The sequence below is a fragment of the Bison bison genome, unplaced genomic scaffold (genome assembly GCF_000754665.1).
Source record: "Bison bison bison isolate TAMUID 2011002044 unplaced genomic scaffold, Bison_UMD1.0 scf7180017864108, whole genome shotgun sequence".
Taxonomy (NCBI): domain Eukaryota; kingdom Metazoa; phylum Chordata; class Mammalia; order Artiodactyla; family Bovidae; genus Bison; species Bison bison.
In genome coordinates this window covers 2092158-2111587 of record NW_011494680.1, presented here as the reverse complement: position 1 = coordinate 2111587, position 19430 = coordinate 2092158, and the positions used below count along the sequence as shown (strand labels likewise).

The following is a 19430-nucleotide window of genomic DNA, read 5'->3' as shown; positions in this document are numbered from 1 at the left end:
AAATAATTTGTATCTCTCTGCTACATCTTGGCTATGACACAAATGCCTTTGTAGGTTTCCTTTAGCCCCTAGTCAGGGAGGGAGAGGAGGTGGTAGAGAACCAGAAACAATATGACTTAAACATGTACCCTAATCAAGAGGGAGGGGATATATGTGTACATATAGCTGATTCACTTTGTTGTACAGCAGAAACTAATACAACATTGTAAAGCAATTACACTTCAATTTAAAAAGTAAGAAAAGAATTGTAGTTCTTTTAGCAGGAAAATTTCAAAGAAACAATAATTTTTCTCTCCACAAACTCTGAGGAAGTTAAATTACTTAGAGGTTTTCAAAATAAATATTGCATAACCTAAGGTAGTCTATGATTTAAAAAATAAAAATAGAATAATAATCATAATAACATATAGAAGTTATCTATAATAATAACTATAGATAGCTTCTTATCCAAAATCTTCTCAATAAACTACTTGTTTTCAAACAAAATATTCAGTATACTCTCAAATACAAGCAATAAAGCATAAATATTATTGTAATAAAGTGTACCAATGTTTTAACAACACAACAAAATGTGTCCTCAGATAAAATTCATCTCAGAAACAGTAAATTCTTTTCAGTTTTATCTCTTTGTCTTCCCCCAGCAAGAACCCGTCTTCTTCATTGACACTCTCGTTTCTGGTATGCCACTAAGTCTTATTCATTTTAGGTCCCAAATAGCTGTCAGCAGTATCCATTCTCCTTATCGTCACCACGTCATCATCATCTTTTTTTTTAATAATTTTATATATTTATTTATTTTTGGCTGTGCTGGGTCTTCATCCCTGTGTGGGTTTTTCTCTAGTTGCGGCAAGCCAGGGAAGCCAGGGCTACTTTGTTGCAGTGCGTGGGCTTCTCATTGCTGTGGCTTCTCTTGTTGCACAGCACAGGCTCTAGGACATGTGGGCTGCAGTAAATGTGGTTCCCGGGCTGTGGAGCACAGGCTTGGTTGCTCCAAGGCATGTGAGATCTTCCTGGACCAGGAATCAAACCCAAACCTCCTGCTTTGGCAGGCAGATTCTTTACCACTGAGCCACCAGGAAAGCTCCACCATCATCATCTTTCCCTCCATCATTTCTTGCTGGGGTCAATACTATCTGAATTGGTCTCTCCATATTCAGTCTTACTTCCAATAATCTGTTCTTCATGTTGAAAAATGAGTGACCTTTTAAAAACTCAATCTGATCACATCAGTCCTGTACTCAAAATCTTTTAATGACATCCTATTTTCTCTGGACAAGGATCTAAAGTCTCTCATAAGTCCTAAAATATCGCATATAATGAGCTGCTACCTATCATCTCACTGGATCAGTTCCCCCCTTGCCTTCTCTAGTCACACTGAGCTTCTCTCCTGTCTTAGAATGTATCCTAACTTCTTCCATAGGGCCTTTGCATATCCCTCACTGGTGACTTCTTCCACCCCACCCATTTCCCTCTATCCTCTCCCCTCCACGACTGTGGCTCCACAAAGACAAGGATCACCTCTGCTTGCTCCCCATCACCCCCTAGCATCTGGCTCAGCCCTTGCCTCATAACAGATACCACACGTACCTTGACTGGCCAAGCACCATCTTTAGCTAAATAAAGGTACCCTTACCTAAATAATTGTACCTTTACCTTGAGTGGTACCACTCTTCTCAGAAGAGAAGGATCTTTATCTGCTCTGGGGTAGTTTGAGGTAGAGGAAGGGATATTTGCTTTCAGAAAGTAAGTGGTATGGCATTATCAATTAGTTTGAATTAAAAGTACCTATTTTCTCAAGAGTTAATTTGCCATGGATAAAGTACTAGGGGAAAATGTATTCCTAATAGCTTACTTTATACTCAGCATGGAGGAGAAAGACCAGATAATACTAAGAGGAAATAGCATCATAGATCATTTGGAATACACAAAGCTCTGGGCATATACTATCTCATGTAATTCCTCAGAATTCCCATGAACTAGATTCTGTGATTGCTTCCATGTTCCAGATGCAACAAAGGCACAGAGAGTTAAGACAACTTATCTATGGAATGGAGTAATGTAATAAAATGTAGTGTAATATAGTGGGTGCAGAAATGCCCCCTCCCCCATAACGAAGTCTCCCAGGGTGAGAAGAAACTCATATTAAACTTTCATTTCACATTTCCTGAGTTTTCCCTCTTTACTGCAGATATACCCAAGAACTACTGAAGACAATTCCCCAACCTGACTTAGAATGAGAGTCTTATTTCTGCTTCAGACCCTTTGATCCCTATTTATAGCTTTCAGATTCAATGGAAATTTCCATCTGAATCTATGTCATAATTTTAAAACTATGATCCGTGACCACAGTGAAACTACTTCAGTCACTCTTGCTGATGCTGATGCATGAATAATGTGCTCAGAGGGTTTAATTCTTTCTCTGTCTTCATTCAGGTGGTTAAAGGGTTTGGAAGACGACAAGCAGGAGACAGACGTGCATTACAACTCCCTGACCGGAGAGGGGAACTTCAACTGGCGCTTCCTATTTCCGTTTCAGTATCTCCCAGCAGAGAAGCAAATGGTCATTTCCAAGAGGGAGCATATATTTTCATTAGAGAAGATGGAGTGTAAGACACCAGCTGTGTTGGTGCTCCAGGTTTGGGATTTTGAAAGACTGTCCTCAGATGATTTTCTGGGTAAGGTAGAGACTTCATCAAAGTCATATTAATGTTGAGGGTTTTATCTCAACTTCTGAAGAGCTTAGTCTGACTTTGCTCCACAAATAATCATTTCGATGCTGTTTAATAATTTTGATAGCAAAATATTGGAACATTCCAAATAGCCCTTAATATAAGGTAATTGACTCAGTAAGTTATGGTACATCCCTATGGTAGAAGATACATATTCAAGTAACCTTAAATTGGTCTTTGCTCCAATGCCAAGAAGCTGTTAAATTTTGAGCTAATCACTGGTCTTTTTTGTACCTCAGTTTTACTCAGTTGTAAAATGGGAATAATAAAATTGTATACTTCAGAGGGTATTGGGAGGTATGTATTTGATAATCTAAAAGCGAAGTACAGAGTTTCATACAAAGTAGTGCTCAATAAGTAATAACCCTGCAGCCATTAAAATATTAGAATATTTAATCAGTTGGATAGTTAGGCAAGGTGCATCAAATGAAAAAAGTATGTAAAAAAAAATCCCCTTTTGGTAAAAAGTGTGTTTATTTGTGTAGCAGAAAGAGTCAGAGACAGCCAAAGAGACAGAAAGACTGACATGAGAATATGAACTAATAAGTAAGGCAGTGGTCAACTTTTGGGAGTTAGGATTATGTAAATTTTTTTTAACTCATGTATATATTTTAAGTGTCCACAGTTAACAAATACTACTTAATAGGAAAGTTTATTAAAAAGAGAAATATAGTATTCTCATGGCATTCTCTTATTATGACTTATACTTACTTGTTGAAAACTAGTGAATGGCAACCAAAAAGAAGCAGACTCACAGATACAGAGAATAAACTAGTGGTTACCGATGGGGAGAGAAGGGAGGAGGGGCAACCCAGGGGTGGGGGTGTGGGAGGCAAAACCACTGAGTGTGAGACAGGCTCCGGGGTGATTATACAACATAGGGAAACATGCGAGTATTTTACAACAACTGTGAGTGAAAACTAACCCCTTAAAGATTGTACACAAATTTTCTTGAAAGAGAAAATTCATTGTTGAGAACCCACGAAGGTACTGGAAGAGTTGCTACCAGGACAGTAAGACTTAGTCCCCAGCCTGGAGGAGTTTAATGGGCTCAGAAAGGGAGGGGTGATGGGGGGAGGAGGTTCTTCTAGGCTGATCAGTGCTAAGGCAGGGAAAAGCTCAGAGGATAGACACGGAATCTAGATCATACTCGGGGAACAGAGAAGAGGCCCAGCAGATGATATCAGAAACCGAGGCTTGAAAGTTACATACGGTAGCTCTGCCCTGGTCTTCTACCTGCTGCCACAGCACTTTCTTTTATTTAATACTTTTTTTTTTTTTAACGTGGACCACTTTTTAAAGTCCTTATAGAATTTGCTATGATATTGCTTCTGTTTTATGTTTTGGCTTTTGGGCCGCGAGGCATGTGGGATCTTAAGATCCCCGACCAGGGATCGAACCCACACCCTCTGCACTGGAAGACAAAGTCCCAGCCACTGGACTGCCGGGGAAGTCCTGGTGTGCTGCCACATTATTAATGCCTTAAACGCAACACACATGTCTTGGTCATATTTGTGTCCTGGATACCTAGCACAAGCTATTGATCCCTTGTGGTCCTGATTGAATGACCAGTGAGAGGATAGATGAATAGGTGTGTGAATGAGGATAATGACGGATTTTAAAGCCCTTCCCTAACCTGTTAAGGGCATCTCTTCACAGGCTCCCTGGAGATGAACCTCAATAGTTTCCCCCGAGCAGCGAAGTCTGCCAAAGCCTGTGATCTCACCAAATTTGAAAATGCAAGTGAGGAGAACATGATTTCCATATTCCAGCAAAAGCGTGTGCGGGGCTGGTGGCCTTTTGCTAAAAGCAAAGAACTCACGGTAAGTCAGAGCCATAGAAGATGGGGTGGGGATGGGGCAAGCAGAGGACCCATGCTCTTTAAATGAGTCATTTTGTAAACTTAAAGAAAAATGACTTGAAATGACAGAGAGCCCTTTAGGGCAAAGATTCTTCTGAGAAGCAAGAATTCTGAAAAATTTATAAATGCATTAAGCCCTCCGTATTTCAGCATGCTTGATTTAATAGCAATCTATGTCAGGGTGGATTTCCATCCTCTTGGCTTGAACATATGCCCCTGGCATTAATTTTTTTTCAACATCTCTTGAAATTATACATACATTCCTGACGAATGTGCAATTTTAATGCAAATGCTTCATCCCTTCACCTTCAAACGAAAAACCCAGTTTAAAAAGTGATCTATCCTTTTCAAACTTGCTCCAGAGGATGCTGGCAGAAAGGAGAGCCATTCACCCCTTTCCCAACTTGCCAACTTGCTCCATCCTGTGTGACACATACTGTAGGAGTTCAGACATTTCATGAGTAGTGGGAAGAAAGTTTCCCTTACCCTTTCTTTGAGCTCCCTCATCACCTGTGTAAGGGAGGACGGAGGACTCCAGTGCTCAGTGAAGTTGAGAAAAGGGACCAGGACCGCATGGATGGCCCCCTTTCACTTCTATCCTTGTCTTCGGGGGAGCGTGTTCTCCCTTCTGCTCCTAGTGCCCAGAAGTCAGAGCAAACCCAAGTCAGGACCCTTCAGGTCACAGGTCTGGGTATAGACCGAGTTCTCAGTCTCTCTCTGTTCTGTGGACTCAGTGGGGGCAAGACATGGATTTCTTTGAGCCTAACTGGGTAAATGGCAGCTGCTGACCTGACTCCATGGGGTCTAGTTCTAGCGTGTTTTCTTGGAGGCTTTCTCTTCCTTCCATTCTCAAGTTCAGTCCCCTCTGTGAGATGGGATCGGAAGAATGAGAATTCAAGCAGACGCCTTCTTTCCTGTCCCCTCAAGTATGCACTGAGGTTTCACTGAGGTTTTACTATGTGGCAGCCTCTGCACTCCTTTCCAAGCTTCATGGCTTAGCACATAATAGATGCTCAGTTAGTGAACTGATTGATGAATGGATGAGTTCAGAAATGAAGGTTCATAGCAATGTTATTCATAATACCCCAAATTGGAGCCATCCAAATGTCTATCAACTGATGAATGGATAAACAAATTTGATATGTTAATAAAAATTTCAGAAACACAGACCTGATTGAAGTAAAGAGGCATTTATTTGAGGTTTGTTAGGACTATAGCTAGAGAGAGGCAGATTCAAGAAGCACTTGAGTTCTGTTCTGTTCCACTACAAAATGAGGGAGCCTGGTAAAGGCAAAACACCACAAAGTTAAGCAGATTTTTTTGGTTACCAATCAGAAATCCAGTTTGGCAAGAAGGGTGCTTTTTAAGCAAGGGTTGGTTGGGGTTTGAAATGATTACATTGTTGCCAAAGGAGGGGGGATCTTTGAAACTGCAAGGTTGCAGGGAGCAGGTGATGGCAGATACTGTTTTGAAGATGGCTAGTGGTGTCTTTGGAGAAGGCAGTGGCACCCCACTCCAGTACTCTTGCCTGGAAAATCCCATGGACGGAGGAGCCTGGTAGGCTGCAGTCCATGGGGTCGCTAAGAGTCCGATAGGACTGAGCGACTTCACTTTCACTTGCATGCATTGCAGATGGAAATGGCAACCCACTCTGGTGTTCTTGCCTGGAGAATCACAGAGACGGGGGAGCCTGGTGGGCTGCCGTCTATGTGGTCACACAGAGTCGGACATGACTGAAGTGACTTAGCGGCAGCAGCAGCAGTGGTGTCTTAGAATTTGATACAGTTCAGAAGATTGAAGTTCTCAATGATTTAGGAACTTGGATCTGCAAAACCACCTGGCTCCATTTTGGATGCATGAACCATAGTTACTCCATTTTGAGTTTTAAGTGGCTTTACATATGTCACCATCAGGTATATCCATACAATGGAATAAAATTTAACCACAAAAAAGTATAAAGTGTTGACACATGTTCCAACAGTAGACTGCTAGCTATTTCTCCAGCAGAAACAGGTTATTTGGGATTAACAAAGAATTGCAGTTTGAGATCTGCAACCATGGCTGCTGCTGCTGCTGCTAAGTCGCTTCAGTCGTGTCCAACTCTGTGCGACCCCTTAGACGGCAGCCCACCAGGCTCCCCCGTCCTAGCCATGTGCAAGTCCCCAGCAAAAAAATGGACAGAACTCTTTTATGGAGGGAAAAAGGAAGCTGGGAGTGCTATAGTTAACAAAGAATCCATGGCTTTTTATTGGCTGAGTCGTGACTGTCTCTCACTGGATGAGCTGTGGCCAGGCTAGAAGAGGAAGTCTTTCTTCCTGTTAGGTTCTGCTGTCTGCATAGGGCATGAGAGCCCCCTTTGCTGATCTCTCCACTCTATTTTAATTGAGATTTCTGTCTACTCATTTTTACAGTTTCCATGCCTGTAAAATGAATAGTTCAGACTGGGTGCCTCCAAGATGTGTTTCTAGCAAAGGCATACTGTATTTCCAACTCTGCGTGAACTCCCCTCCTGTGCCTTGAAGCCAGCAGTCAGAACATCACTGTCCTCTTATTCCAATTACCAGCAGCCAGGAGGGGTTTGTTTATGGGCTATGCCACCTGCCAGGCTTATTTTTAAAGCCACTTATCTGTACACCCAAGTTGTGTAATTGAGAGACTTGGATCACACAGCTCCTAGTGTGGAATATAGGATAGTGAGTGAAAAACAGCTCCAAATGGAATTGCAAAAGCACAGGCATCCTTTGGTGAAGGAACAGGACTATGTATAGAACATGCTTTTCGTTAAACACATTACATTATGCATCTTATTATCCTGCTAAAAGCAACCTTCAAAGAAATCACTCTTTCAGGAGATGAAGATCAGGAAGTTTCTTTTATAGCTTAATATTGTGAGTCTACAGGTAGGTAGCCCAGGTAAGTCCCAAGAGCATAATAACTAAAATTAAAAGAGACATTTCTTTGCTCTCAGTTTAGTATGAAAAAACCGTTGTCAGCATTTACGATGGCTCCATACTCATACGCTAGGCACTAAAGGCTCAGCAATCAATAAGACACGTTCCTGCCATCCAGAAATTCACAGTTTAGCTGAGGAGACCTGTAGACAGACAAACTGTCTGAAGAGTACGTGGCAAATTCAGATTCCACAGGAGCAGAGAGGGGAGATATTTTTCACCTGAAGATGGTTTTTAAGACAAACTATATTATAGAAAATTTATAGAAAATTTTTAGAAAATTTATAGAAAATTCAAAAGACACCAAAATGCAGAAAGGAAGAAATAGTGCCCATATGCAAATTGCTCAAAAAAAACAATTGCTAATACATATTGTTATTCCCGATATATATAGATTTTGGTTAATTTTATATCATCGTGATCATTCTATGTTAAAAATAATGCCTTGTTCATTTTGGCTTATTCAGTGTTATAATAAGCATTCCTCTACATAGTATTAGGAATATGATTAACTCTTTGTATTCTCAAAATAGAAATGCCACAGTTAAATCATGTGTTTTTCCTCAACATATGTTCATTTAAAAAAATTTAAGCATGCAGAAAAGTTGACTAGGACAAGGATCAGCCACATGCTCACCATCTAGACTCAGCATTTGTTGATATTTTGCCATATTTATTTTGCCTGTATATGTGAATATATATATGTGTGTGTCTATGTATAGGTATAGATACACACACACATACATTGGCTGAACCATTTAGGAGTAAGTTCTAGACATTCTAACACTTTACCCCTAAATACTTCCATGTGCATCTGCTGAGAATATGGACATCCTCTTACATAACTACAATGCCATCATCACATATAAATTAATAATATTGCCTAATATAACTTGATATCCATATCATATTCATTTCTCCTTCTGTAAAAAAGGATACCCTATTGTCCTCAAATGTATTTTATAGCTTTTTTTTAAAAAAAAAATAAGATTCAGTTATAGTTGATATGTTGCTATTACTTATCTTTTTGATCTATTTTATTTTCAAATAGGCCCCCAGCCATTTTTATCTATCATCTATCTATCCATCTATATATTATCTAATTATATCATTGTTTTTCATTTATTAGTTGGCATTTATGTGTTAAGAAGAGCTTTCTCTCATCAAATGGATATATATTATAGTCACCACATCCCCTAAAAAAAAATCAGATAAATGTTTAATTCTCTCCATTCACTACCAAGTTTTTGAATCAAGAATTAGTGTAAGACTCATACTTAGTGGTAGTAAATGAGATGTTTTTCTCTTACTTTGCTTTTTTTGTATCATCATTGACTCATGAATTCAAAAATATATTTTTCTAACCCGGTAGCAAACAAGATTCCTAGCACCCTGACACTTGTTTCTAAATACCAATTCCTACTAAAAGAATCCATATATCTTTGGGGAAATGGCTGACTCCAGGTCAGGGGCAGATAAATGCAATGTGACCCTGAGACATCTTATTATAACATATAGGACAATTTGAATATCCAAAAGAATATGACTATGTGTTTTGTGTTAAAGCTTTTTCTGAGTTTTGAATTATTTCCTTAAATTAGCATTCGAGAAATGGAGTTCCTAGGTCCAGAGGTGTGATCATGTACTGTAATGCGCACAGTCACACACACATGCATATGTGTGCATGTACGTATGTATGTGTATGTGGGCTTCCCTGGTGGCTCAGCTGGTAAAGAATCCACCTGCAATGCGGGAGACCCGGGTTTAATCCCTGGGTTGGGAAGATCCCCTGGAGAAGGGAAAGGCTACCCACTCCAGTATTCTGGCCTGGAGAATTCCATGGACTGTATAGTCCATGGGGTCACAAGGAGTCAGACACAACTGAGTGACTTTCACTTTCACTTTTTTTTCCCACTTTTTTGGAGCAGGCTCAGAGAGGTAGTGTCATATCCAACTTCAACAGAATCACTTCTCAGCCTCCCGCATCTTCCACCCTCCGGGCTCAGTGAAGTGCGAAGCCCATGAGTGATGGCCGTGATACCACAAATCTAGTCTTGTCAGGACCTTTCCTTATCATTTTCTTCCATCCATAGATGTCATTAGGTTAACAGATAGTCTCTCAAAGTGTCCACTTTTTCCAGCTCTGATTTAAAATTACATTGGGATGATATTATTACCTTAAGACCTCTCCTTGGTGCTTGGTTGAATACTGATGATTGAAATAGGATATGGCCTCTGTGTGGAGAGATATGGAATGAGGAGCAGTGTTTATCAGACTGCATCAGTAAATACCTTCCCCGTGCTGCCTTTGTGATGCCAGATAAACGCTTCATGCCCACTCAGGCAGGGCAGTGAAGTGGGGTCGAGGCTCTTCATAATATTAGCTGATGACTCCTATGCTTTGAGCAGAACTCATTTCGTATCCTCTGCCTCCTCTTTTTTTTCCTTTAAATTTTTTCTGTGAGAATATGGGTCCTTGGGACTTCTTTGAGAGTTTTTTGAATAAGCAGAATATATTTCTCATTAAATTATGCATTTCTGTCCATGAAGTAGTGTTGAAGTTAAGAACTATGATTTTTTAAAAGTTTGATATTCACCAAGCACTGGGGTGAGCACTATATAAGTGTTATTTATTTTTCAAAGCAACTTTATGGGGTACATGCTATTAACATCCCCAGATGAGTGAGACTCAGACGGGCAGGTAACTCACCCAAGGTCACACAGCTAGTAAGTGGTAGAATCTGATTTCAGATATAAATTTTTCTGCACCAAATTCTACTCACTCAATTCCTGTGCTGTGTTATGCTATGCCTTGCTCTACTATTCCCTGTTACTGAAGGCCAGCCATTAGATGGAAGTAAAAAACAAGTTTTTCTTTTCTTTTTAAAGCCAATTTTATTAATACATAATATATTTACATACAGAAAAGAGTAATATACATTCTAGAAAAGTGTACCAACCATGAATTTTCACACACTGAACACTCCCATCGGTACCTAGACAAAGAAGCAGAACCTCTCCAGTGACCCAGACCCCTCATGTCACTGTCCTGACCGCTATCCTGACCTCTAACCTCATTAATTGATCCGTTGCCTTCTTTAGCTAAATGAAATCACACATAGTGTGTTATTTTGTATCTGGCCTCATCTGTGCAACATTTTTTCTCTCTATAGCAAGTATGTGTTTTCAACATTTAACATCAAAAATATATTCTAATGCTGGGGAATGGCAGTGATTGTGAGATTCTTCTTGAACATTTCAGAAAAGGCATATTGATTGATTGTTAAAAAATAGGCTGGTTCACTTATTCCACAGAATTAAACCACTTAGACACATAAAATAGCAGAAGATGTTGTTGTTTTCTCAGTCGTGTCCAACTCTTTGCAACCCCATGGACTGCAGCACACGAGGCTTCCCTATTCATCACTGTCTCCCGGAGTTTGCTCAAACTCATGTCCATTGAGTCAATGATGCCATCCAACCATCTCACCCTCTGTCGCCCCCTTCTTTTGCCTTCAATCTTTCCCAGCATCAGTATCTTTTCCAATGAGTCGGCTCTTCACATCAGGTGACCAAAGTATTGGAGCGTCAGCATCAGTTCTTCCTATGAATTTTCATGGTTTCTTTCCTTTAGGATTGACTGGTTTGAGCTCCTTGCTGTCCAAGGGACTCTCAAGAGTCTTCTCCAGTGCCACAGTTCGAAAGCATCAATTCTTTGGGGCTCTGCCTTCTTTACGGCCCAACTTTCACATCCATACATGACTACTAGAAAAATCACAGCCCTGACTATATGCACCTTTGTTGGCAAAGTGATGTCTCTGCTTTTAATACTCTAGGTTTGTCGTAGCTTTTCTTCCAAAATAGTGGAGGATGGGATTTGGTGTCAGAGGACCTGGGTACAAATCCTAGTTTTGTGGCAAAAGTTAGCAAACATCATCAAGCCTTCGTTTCCTGGGCTATAAACTGGGAATAAAAATGTCATCTATTTTGCCAAGCTGTCAAGTGGTTTAAATGGAATAATATACCACCATGCATGTTATATAGCACTCTAGCTAAGCTTATTGTTAAGCAATGAAGAAAAAAAGGCACCTATGATCCCTTCACTCTCATACTCACTTGTTCTCCATTGGATTTTGTCCTCTCTTCCAAACATTCTGGAACCCAGCGGTTGGTTAGTGACTCTTAAACTCTGTCAAGTATAGAGGAGTTGAATGAGGCTCCTAGCATATAAAAGTGTTGCACAGTGGAACCCAGATCATTGCTGGAAAACCTCTGGAAATCAGACAGAGGGTCTTATCTTGCAGATTGGAAGCCCTCTCTGCCATGCATGGGGAGCTGGCTTCTTGGGTTTATTCCAGCCATGAAATCTTACACGGTTATCCTAAGCTCTAACTCCGCCTTTCATGAAACCTAGCAGTTAGAGCCAAGTTGCTTTAAAGAGCCTCTGGCCATCTGATAGATGAGGAAACTAAGGCCGGAGAAGACAAATGCCTTTAGGTGGCAATGATGAAGACAATCACAGAATCATCTCGTGTTAGAGCTGGGAAGGGTCCCATAAAAATTTTAGTCCAATTATCTGGCAATTGGAAGGCAGCCTGCTATAAAGGAAAGAGCGTGAACTTTGGAATCTTACAGAGTTTGGTTCAAATTCCAGTTGGTTAGCTAATTGCCTATGGGACCTTGGGAAAGTTATTTGACTTTTATGGCTTTATTTCTCTATCAATATAAAGGAGACCTACTTTGCTAGTTACTATGATAGATTATAGACAAAAAAAAAAAAACAAATCTGGGACAAAACAAGCATTCAATAAAGTGTTGCAATTACAGTTAGAGTTATATTACTATTATTGTACTGTTGATAGATGTATAGAGGAGTGATAAGAATGGATAAAAGCTTTATATTCTTTCTTTCCAAGCATTTCCTCAGTCCCTTTATGTCCAAGGCATTGCTGATGGAGCCAAAATTTCTCAATAGGAATGAGTATATATACACATATTTTTAAGGAATATTTCTGGGTCATATGAATTTAATCCCTTCTGAGTTGGGTCACAGTACTAGTCTAAAGAATGGATGCGATTACCTAGATTTGAACTCATGACTTCACTTGTAATAAAAGCCCACTGTGCTTCTTTACTAATTCAGACAGCCATGACACTACCTCTCTGAGCCTGCTCCAAAAAAGTGGAAAAAAAAAAAGTGAAAGTGAAAGTCACTCAGTTGTGTCTGAGTCTTTGTGACCCCATGGACTATACAGTCCATGGAATTCTCCAGGCCAGAATACTGGAGTGGGTAGCCTTTCTTTTCTCCAGGGGCTCTTCCCAACCTAGGGATCCAAACTCATCCCAAATACTCTACTTCTCTCTAATTTCTCCGATGATTACATTTTCGTGGCTACCAGCAACTAAATCTGTTTGTTAAGAAGCTCTGGCTTGGGCTTCCCTGGTGGCTCAGTGGTAAAGAATCCACCTGCCAAAGTAGGAGACACAGGTTTGATCCCAGATCTGGGAAGAGCCCACGTGCCGCGGAGCAACTAAGCCCATGGGTCACAGCTGTGGAGCCTGCACTCTAGAGCCTGGGAGCCACAACCCATGTTCGCTCCAGAGCCCATGTGCCACACCTACTGAAGCCCACGCGAGCTAGAGCTGGGGCTTGACAACAAGAGAAGCCACTGCAATGAGACCCCTGCCTACCACCACTGGAGAGTAGCCCCACTCACTGCAACTGGAGAAAAAGCCCGTGCAACAGTGAAGACCCAGCACAGACAAAAAAGATAATAAACAAATAAAAATGAAATATATAGATATATATATGAAGAAATCCTGGCTTTTTCAGTAAGAATAAATAAGTTAACACTAGATCATTGGTTCATTAGAACCTTAGACCTTTTTACTGGGTAGGAAATCAACCTCAGAAGTCAGGTAATGCCCCATCCACACGAGATTCAGAAAGGCAAACTTAACAGCAAACATAGGTGCTGAAATTCTTTGATGTTGCTCCAGTCTCCTGCCACTTCTGTGTCCCTCCTATCATCTTGAATCTTTTCTAATTTTGTTTTTTTGGCCACACCACACAACATGTGGGACTTTAATTCCCTGGCCAGGGATTAAACCTGTGTCCCCTGTATTGAAAGCATGGAGTCTTAACCACTGGACCACAAGGGAAGTTCCTCACCTTGAATCTTGATCCACAAAACCAAAGGAGCAAGAGAGAGGGTCTCCTCCTCCAAAAACAGGAGCTCTACTAGATCAGGGATCCTATTTTTCTTAATCATTAAGTCCCCAGGGCCTAGAACAATGCCTGGTATACAGGGAGCCTCCAAAAGTAGTGAATGAACAAGAAAGAATGACTCTCACCTTGTACAGAAGTCCTGTCTCATCCTTTGATAACCCGACTTATATCCCTGCCAATAACTTTGGCACGGTGCTCTGAAGAAGCATATGATTCACAATTTTCAAACCAAAGAGACTGTTTCTCACTGAGGGGAGAGAAGGGAAGAGAGTGCTAGAATAAAAGGATAATTCTAAAATACTTAGAGGGCACAGCAAAAATAAAGATGACAGAAAAGCCATTTGGCAAACGTAGGTCCATACACACCCAGCTCCGCTTGAGAGCCATCGACAGGGAAGAAAGATGGTAGCAGATTCAAAAGGGTTTGCTACTCAAGTAATTAGTCCCCTTTTCTGTTTTCTATAATTCGTATTACTTCTGCAGATATTAAATGATTACAAGTGAAATAGTCCTTCCTTTTGAGAGCCATCAACAGAGAAGAAAGATGGTAGTAGATTCAAAAGGGTTTGCTACTCAAGTAATTAGTCCCCTTTCTGTTTTCCGTAATTCACATTGCTTCTACAGATATTAAATGATTACAAGTGAAATTTGTGTTTCTATGTGTACACGCGGGACCCCCTCACCTCACAAAACTTGAGTAACATTATTTCAGGACTTTTATTGTCCATCGTAAAAATGGCTTCTCCCAGGACCAGAAAGATATTTCCTCGATAATAAAGCAGCGGATAGGCAAAATCCTTCCTGGCATTATCCCACATGATAACCCTTCTTCTCGAAAGTTGGCCTTGCCCTCCCTGCCAACCCGCACCCCGCAGTTCTTTGTGACTAGAAACTGAGAATTTTGTCTTTGTGCAGGGCAAGGTTGAAGCCGAGTTCCACCTCGTGACGGCAGAGGAAGCTGAGAAAAATCCTGTTGGAAAAGCCCGAAAGGAGCCAGAGCCCTTGGACAAGCCCAAGTGAGTGAAGTCACGGGGATGAGGGGATCAGACATGGGAAGGGCCCTCTGTGGGCCCCGTATCAGAGGATGCAAGCATTTCTCCAAAACATCCCTCTGGGAGAAGCGAGAAGTGAGGAGGAGTCAATAGCTACTATCCGATTCGTGTAGTTTTTGGTTCTTTGTGTTTTGTTTGTGCTTAGTCACTTAGTTGTGTCAAACTCTTTGCAGCCCCATGGACTGTAGCCCACCAGGCTCCTCTGTCTGTGAGATTCTCCAGGCAAGAATACTAGAGTGGGTTACCATTTTTCTCTTCCAGGAGATCTTCCCAACCCAGGGATCGAACTCAGGTCTCCCGTGTCCCCTGCATTGCAGGCTGATTCTTTATTGGCATGGTTTTATAACTGAAAAATATTCCAAAAATCTTACACAGTATCCAGCAAATGGAAAGGACACTTTTTCATAATACTACCAAATAAGCAATTCCAGAATAATTTCATATATGTTTTCAGTAATTTTGTATGGGAATGTGAGTTTCACATGAATTTTTTTCCTTGTGTTTCTCTAATCATGCATACAAAATTATCTTCATATTTCACTTATCCTTGGCTTAAAAATTTTACCTTGTTGCCATAATTGTCAGAGGATTTTTTTTTAATGGCTGTGAAATTGTTCACAGACTCAATACCCATATTTAAGTTGGTTGCCATTCCATAGTTGGATGTTTAATTTACTTCTACCTTTTTCCATTATTGTAATATGATAAAAATGTTTCCCCTTTATAAATTATCACTTAAAATAAATTTCCAGAAGTAGAATTACTAGAAGCAAGGATTACCATATTCCATTTAAACCACGGTTATATATCAATTAAAAAGTAAACATACAGAGCTTCCCTGGTGGTCCAGTGGTTAAGACTTCACCTTCCAATGTTGAGGGTGTGAGTTTAATCCCTGGTTGGGGAGCTAAGACCCTACATGGCTTGTAGTAAAAAAATCAGAACATAAAAGCAATATTGAAGCAAAGTCAATAAAGGCTTTAAAAATGGTCCAAATCAGAAAAACTAAAAAAAAAGTTAAAAAAGTAAACATATGTATTAATAGATATGAAATATGTACACAAAATACTCTCTCAAATTACAGCTGTCTTGTTCCTCCCTGGACCCCAAGTGTCTCCTGATGAGTAGGTGTTCCTTTCTTTGCACCTATATTTAATCTGTCATAGTGTTGGGAACATAATGGTCGGAAACACTTTGAAGAACACCAGAGAAATGTAAGATATAAACTCTGCCTTCCGGAAGCTTTCAGTCTGTTTAGGGAGAGCACACAGATTCATAAAATAGTTATCAGTGTGGAAAACACATGTTAGGTTCAAAAAGGGGGTAGGTCAAGCAATGAGTGAGGCAGGAATTCAGAACCAGAGGAATTACTGTGGACTGGGGTGGTCAGGGAGGGCTTCATGGAAGAGGTGAGGCTTGAACTGGTCAGGGTAGGACAGACAGAGGGCTCTCAGTTCTCTGGCTAGGTTCTAACTAGGCTCTTGCCCCCCTCAGGACCACTCTTTAAAATGATGAGGAATCATTATCACATAAAAAGTTAGCATGCTCCTGCTTGAAGACAACATGGTCTTCTCCCATTTTCAGGCCTTTCGTTGTGGGTCCTCACAAAACTGAGAGTCAGAAATCCTTCCTGAGATCTTGAGATTCGTATGTGTTGACAACCTGGCACCTTCCCTGATCTTCTCTTGCTTCCTTCTCAGCCGCCCGAACACCTCCTTCTCTTGGTTCGTGAGCCCCTTCAAGTGCCTGTACCACCTCATCTGGAGGAACTACAAGAAGTACATCATCATCGGTTTCATTCTGATCATCCTCATCATCTTCCTGGTCCTCTTCATCTATACCTTGCCGGGAGCCATCAGCCAAAGGATTGTTGGGGGCTCGTAGAGGGTCATGGAGAATCCAGACCCTCCCTTTCTGCTGATCCCCTCTTCTTCCTCCTCTGTAAATAGATAGGAATGTGTGCTCTGTGCAGGCACCATACTGGGTAAACCCAAAGACCTAAGAGCCACTCCCTATAACTAAGGACACATCAGCTCTTCTTGGAGGAAATGGGAGAGAAACTGTCCCTCCCTGCTCCAACCCCTGCTAGCCCTCTTTCCAACTGAAAAACCTTAAGGCATGGTTTTGCCCACGGGCAGCATGAGATAATGGCTCCTTTACCCTATAGTAGTCACTGGTGACCTTAAATTGACTTAGGTGAATATTTTCTTTCCATAATTGGTTTTATTCTGAGAAGTTTAATTCTAGGTCTCAGATATTATTGGAAACACTTCTTTTTAAGTATTAAGTAAATTTTTTTACTGCAAATTAAACTAAAAGCATTTTAGCAAATTACTAGATGTTTAACCTGTCCCATATATCTTAACCTTGTTTTAATCCTTACAATTTACAGGACACATTCACTTATTCAGGCTGAGAAGCTGGCTTGGAATAAACTTTATATACACCACTTAAAATACTTCATCGTTGAAAGTCCCATCTAAAAAGATGTTGCTGGTTTTCCATTAAATGCTTGTAGAACATGCTCAGTAGTAGTAGTGAGTTCTGGAGAAATCCATTTGTATTTATGCATATTTATTTAGCATATGGCAATTTCCAAGTGGGAATTAAAATGTGATTCTGGGTATGTGTGAATAGGACGGGAAGCTCCATGAGACCAGTAGGAATTCTCTTTAGTCAGATATATAATCCCCACCAAATATGGTGCCCCCCTAAGCCCTACACCATGATGTGAATAACCATCATCCGCGTTATTCAATCTTACCACCATATATGGTAGGTTCTGTCATGACTCTTAAGCACAGATTAATTTCAAAAGCAGTCGTAGAAACAATACCCAATGCACTTGTCAGATGGGGTCAGTTTTTCTTAAATTAACTCTTTGATCTTCAAAGTAACACAGTGTAGATCTGCCATCCCATCTGAAGCAGGGAGCGGAAGTGAGGGACTAGTGTTCTCAGGCGAAATAGGAAACAAAGGAATTGGAATGTTTGGCCTTAAACACGAGTAAGTATGGCAACTGTTTTTTTCTTTATTTCTTGAGGGGCCATTTGGTGGGATGGAGGAAGCTGGATTGGGGCTCCCCTCTCGACACCAGAAGCACTGGGGCTACTGTTTGCTTTAGATAGTCTTACACATGGCTCAGCTGGTAAAGGATCTGCCTGAAATGCAGGAGACCTGGCTTTGATCCCTGGATTGGGAAGATCCCCTGGAGAAGAGAAAGGCTACACACTCCAGTATTCTGGCCTGGAGAATGCTATGGACTCTATAGTCCATGGGATCGCAAAGAGTCAGACACGACTGAGCGACTTTCACTTCACTTCACACATATGTTACTTCTGTAAAATGAAGCATGTTACTTCCACATGAGAAGTCATTTAGAATGTTCCTGATTCAAAGATTGAAGTATTAGTGTTGTACCCTGAATTCTGGCCCTAGACACTCACTCCTTAGTAAACAAGTCCTATTTTTCTGAAGTGCTAAAAACTAGAGCATTTAAAGCATTGACGATGTTTCCTAGTGTAATTAGTTACATAAACTATGGATCATTCTTATTGTGAAATAACAGACATCAGTAATGATACAGCTCAAATTACTTGATGGCATGGAATATATACACTGAGTACATTGTAAATTTTTTTAAAAAACTATGTATAGAGTGATTTAAAAGGAAAAATATGTACATGTGCATAAATTAAATATTTGGAGGAATATGCCAAAGTGTTAATAGTGGTCATCTTTAAATAGCAGTTGGAGAAGGCAATGGCAACCCATTCCAGTACTCTTGCCTGGAAAATCCCATGGACAGAGGAGCCTGGTAGGCTACAGTCCATGGGGTCGCAAAGAGTTGGACATGACTGAGTGACTTCACTTTCACTTTAAGTAGCAGTATCTTTTCTTTCCCTTCTTGTTTCTCTATTTTTCCTAAGACTTCTAACATAAATATGCATTATTTTTAATATCAAATGTTTAATAAGCAATTATAAATTTAAAGGTTTTCATTTAAAACTATTTATTGAGTGTCCCTTATGTGCCGAGCAGTGGGATACAGCAGAGGTAAGATAAACTCAGCCTCTTGTCACCATGGATTTTGCATCCAGAACTTCCTCAAGACATTGTTTATCTCTAGATTATGGTTTGTCTAAGAAGAGCACTAAGTAAGGAATGTGTTTTTCACGGATGAAGTTTAGGGAATAGCACAACACACGTTTGCTGTGACGTTGAAAAGCAAAAGAACAACTTTATTTTTAGCACAGATTTGGGAGGAAGGTATTATGCTTTCTGCTGGATTCTGGACAGTGAAATGCCAAGTCAACACTTGACAAAACAATATACATTGTTCAATCCACAATAAAAACAATAAAAATGGAAAATTCTTCTAAGTTAAATACAGCTCAAATTTTCTTTGATGTCATATTGAATGCTGAAAAGCAAAAGTATTTGAAACACTTTCAGATCAGATGGTGCTATAAGAAATGTGTGAGGAGCGATGGTAAATGAAGATAATTTTGGAATCGGCTCTGTCTGCTGTCTTACACATAGATTATCATTCATGGCCTATCCTGTGTAGAAAATAAATAAGTAAAATAATGTTCTAGGCCAACTGTG

General features: G+C 40.3%; 1 protein-coding gene across 1 annotated transcript in view; it reads left to right on the top strand.

The window, feature by feature from the left end:
• FER1L6 (fer-1-like family member 6) overlaps window positions 1–18616 on the top strand; it is a 175416-nt gene extending 156800 nt beyond the window's left edge. Inside the window, exons 39-42 of the mRNA XM_010839005.1 lie at window positions 2434–2675; window positions 4389–4552; window positions 14686–14786; window positions 16523–18616. Coding sequence (XP_010837307.1) covers window positions 2434–2675; window positions 4389–4552; window positions 14686–14786; window positions 16523–16706 — 691 coding nt within the window. The 3' untranslated portion in view covers window positions 16707–18616. The remainder of the gene's footprint in view (window positions 1–2433; window positions 2676–4388; window positions 4553–14685; window positions 14787–16522) is intronic.
• The last annotated feature ends 814 nt before the right edge of the window (window positions 18617–19430 follow it).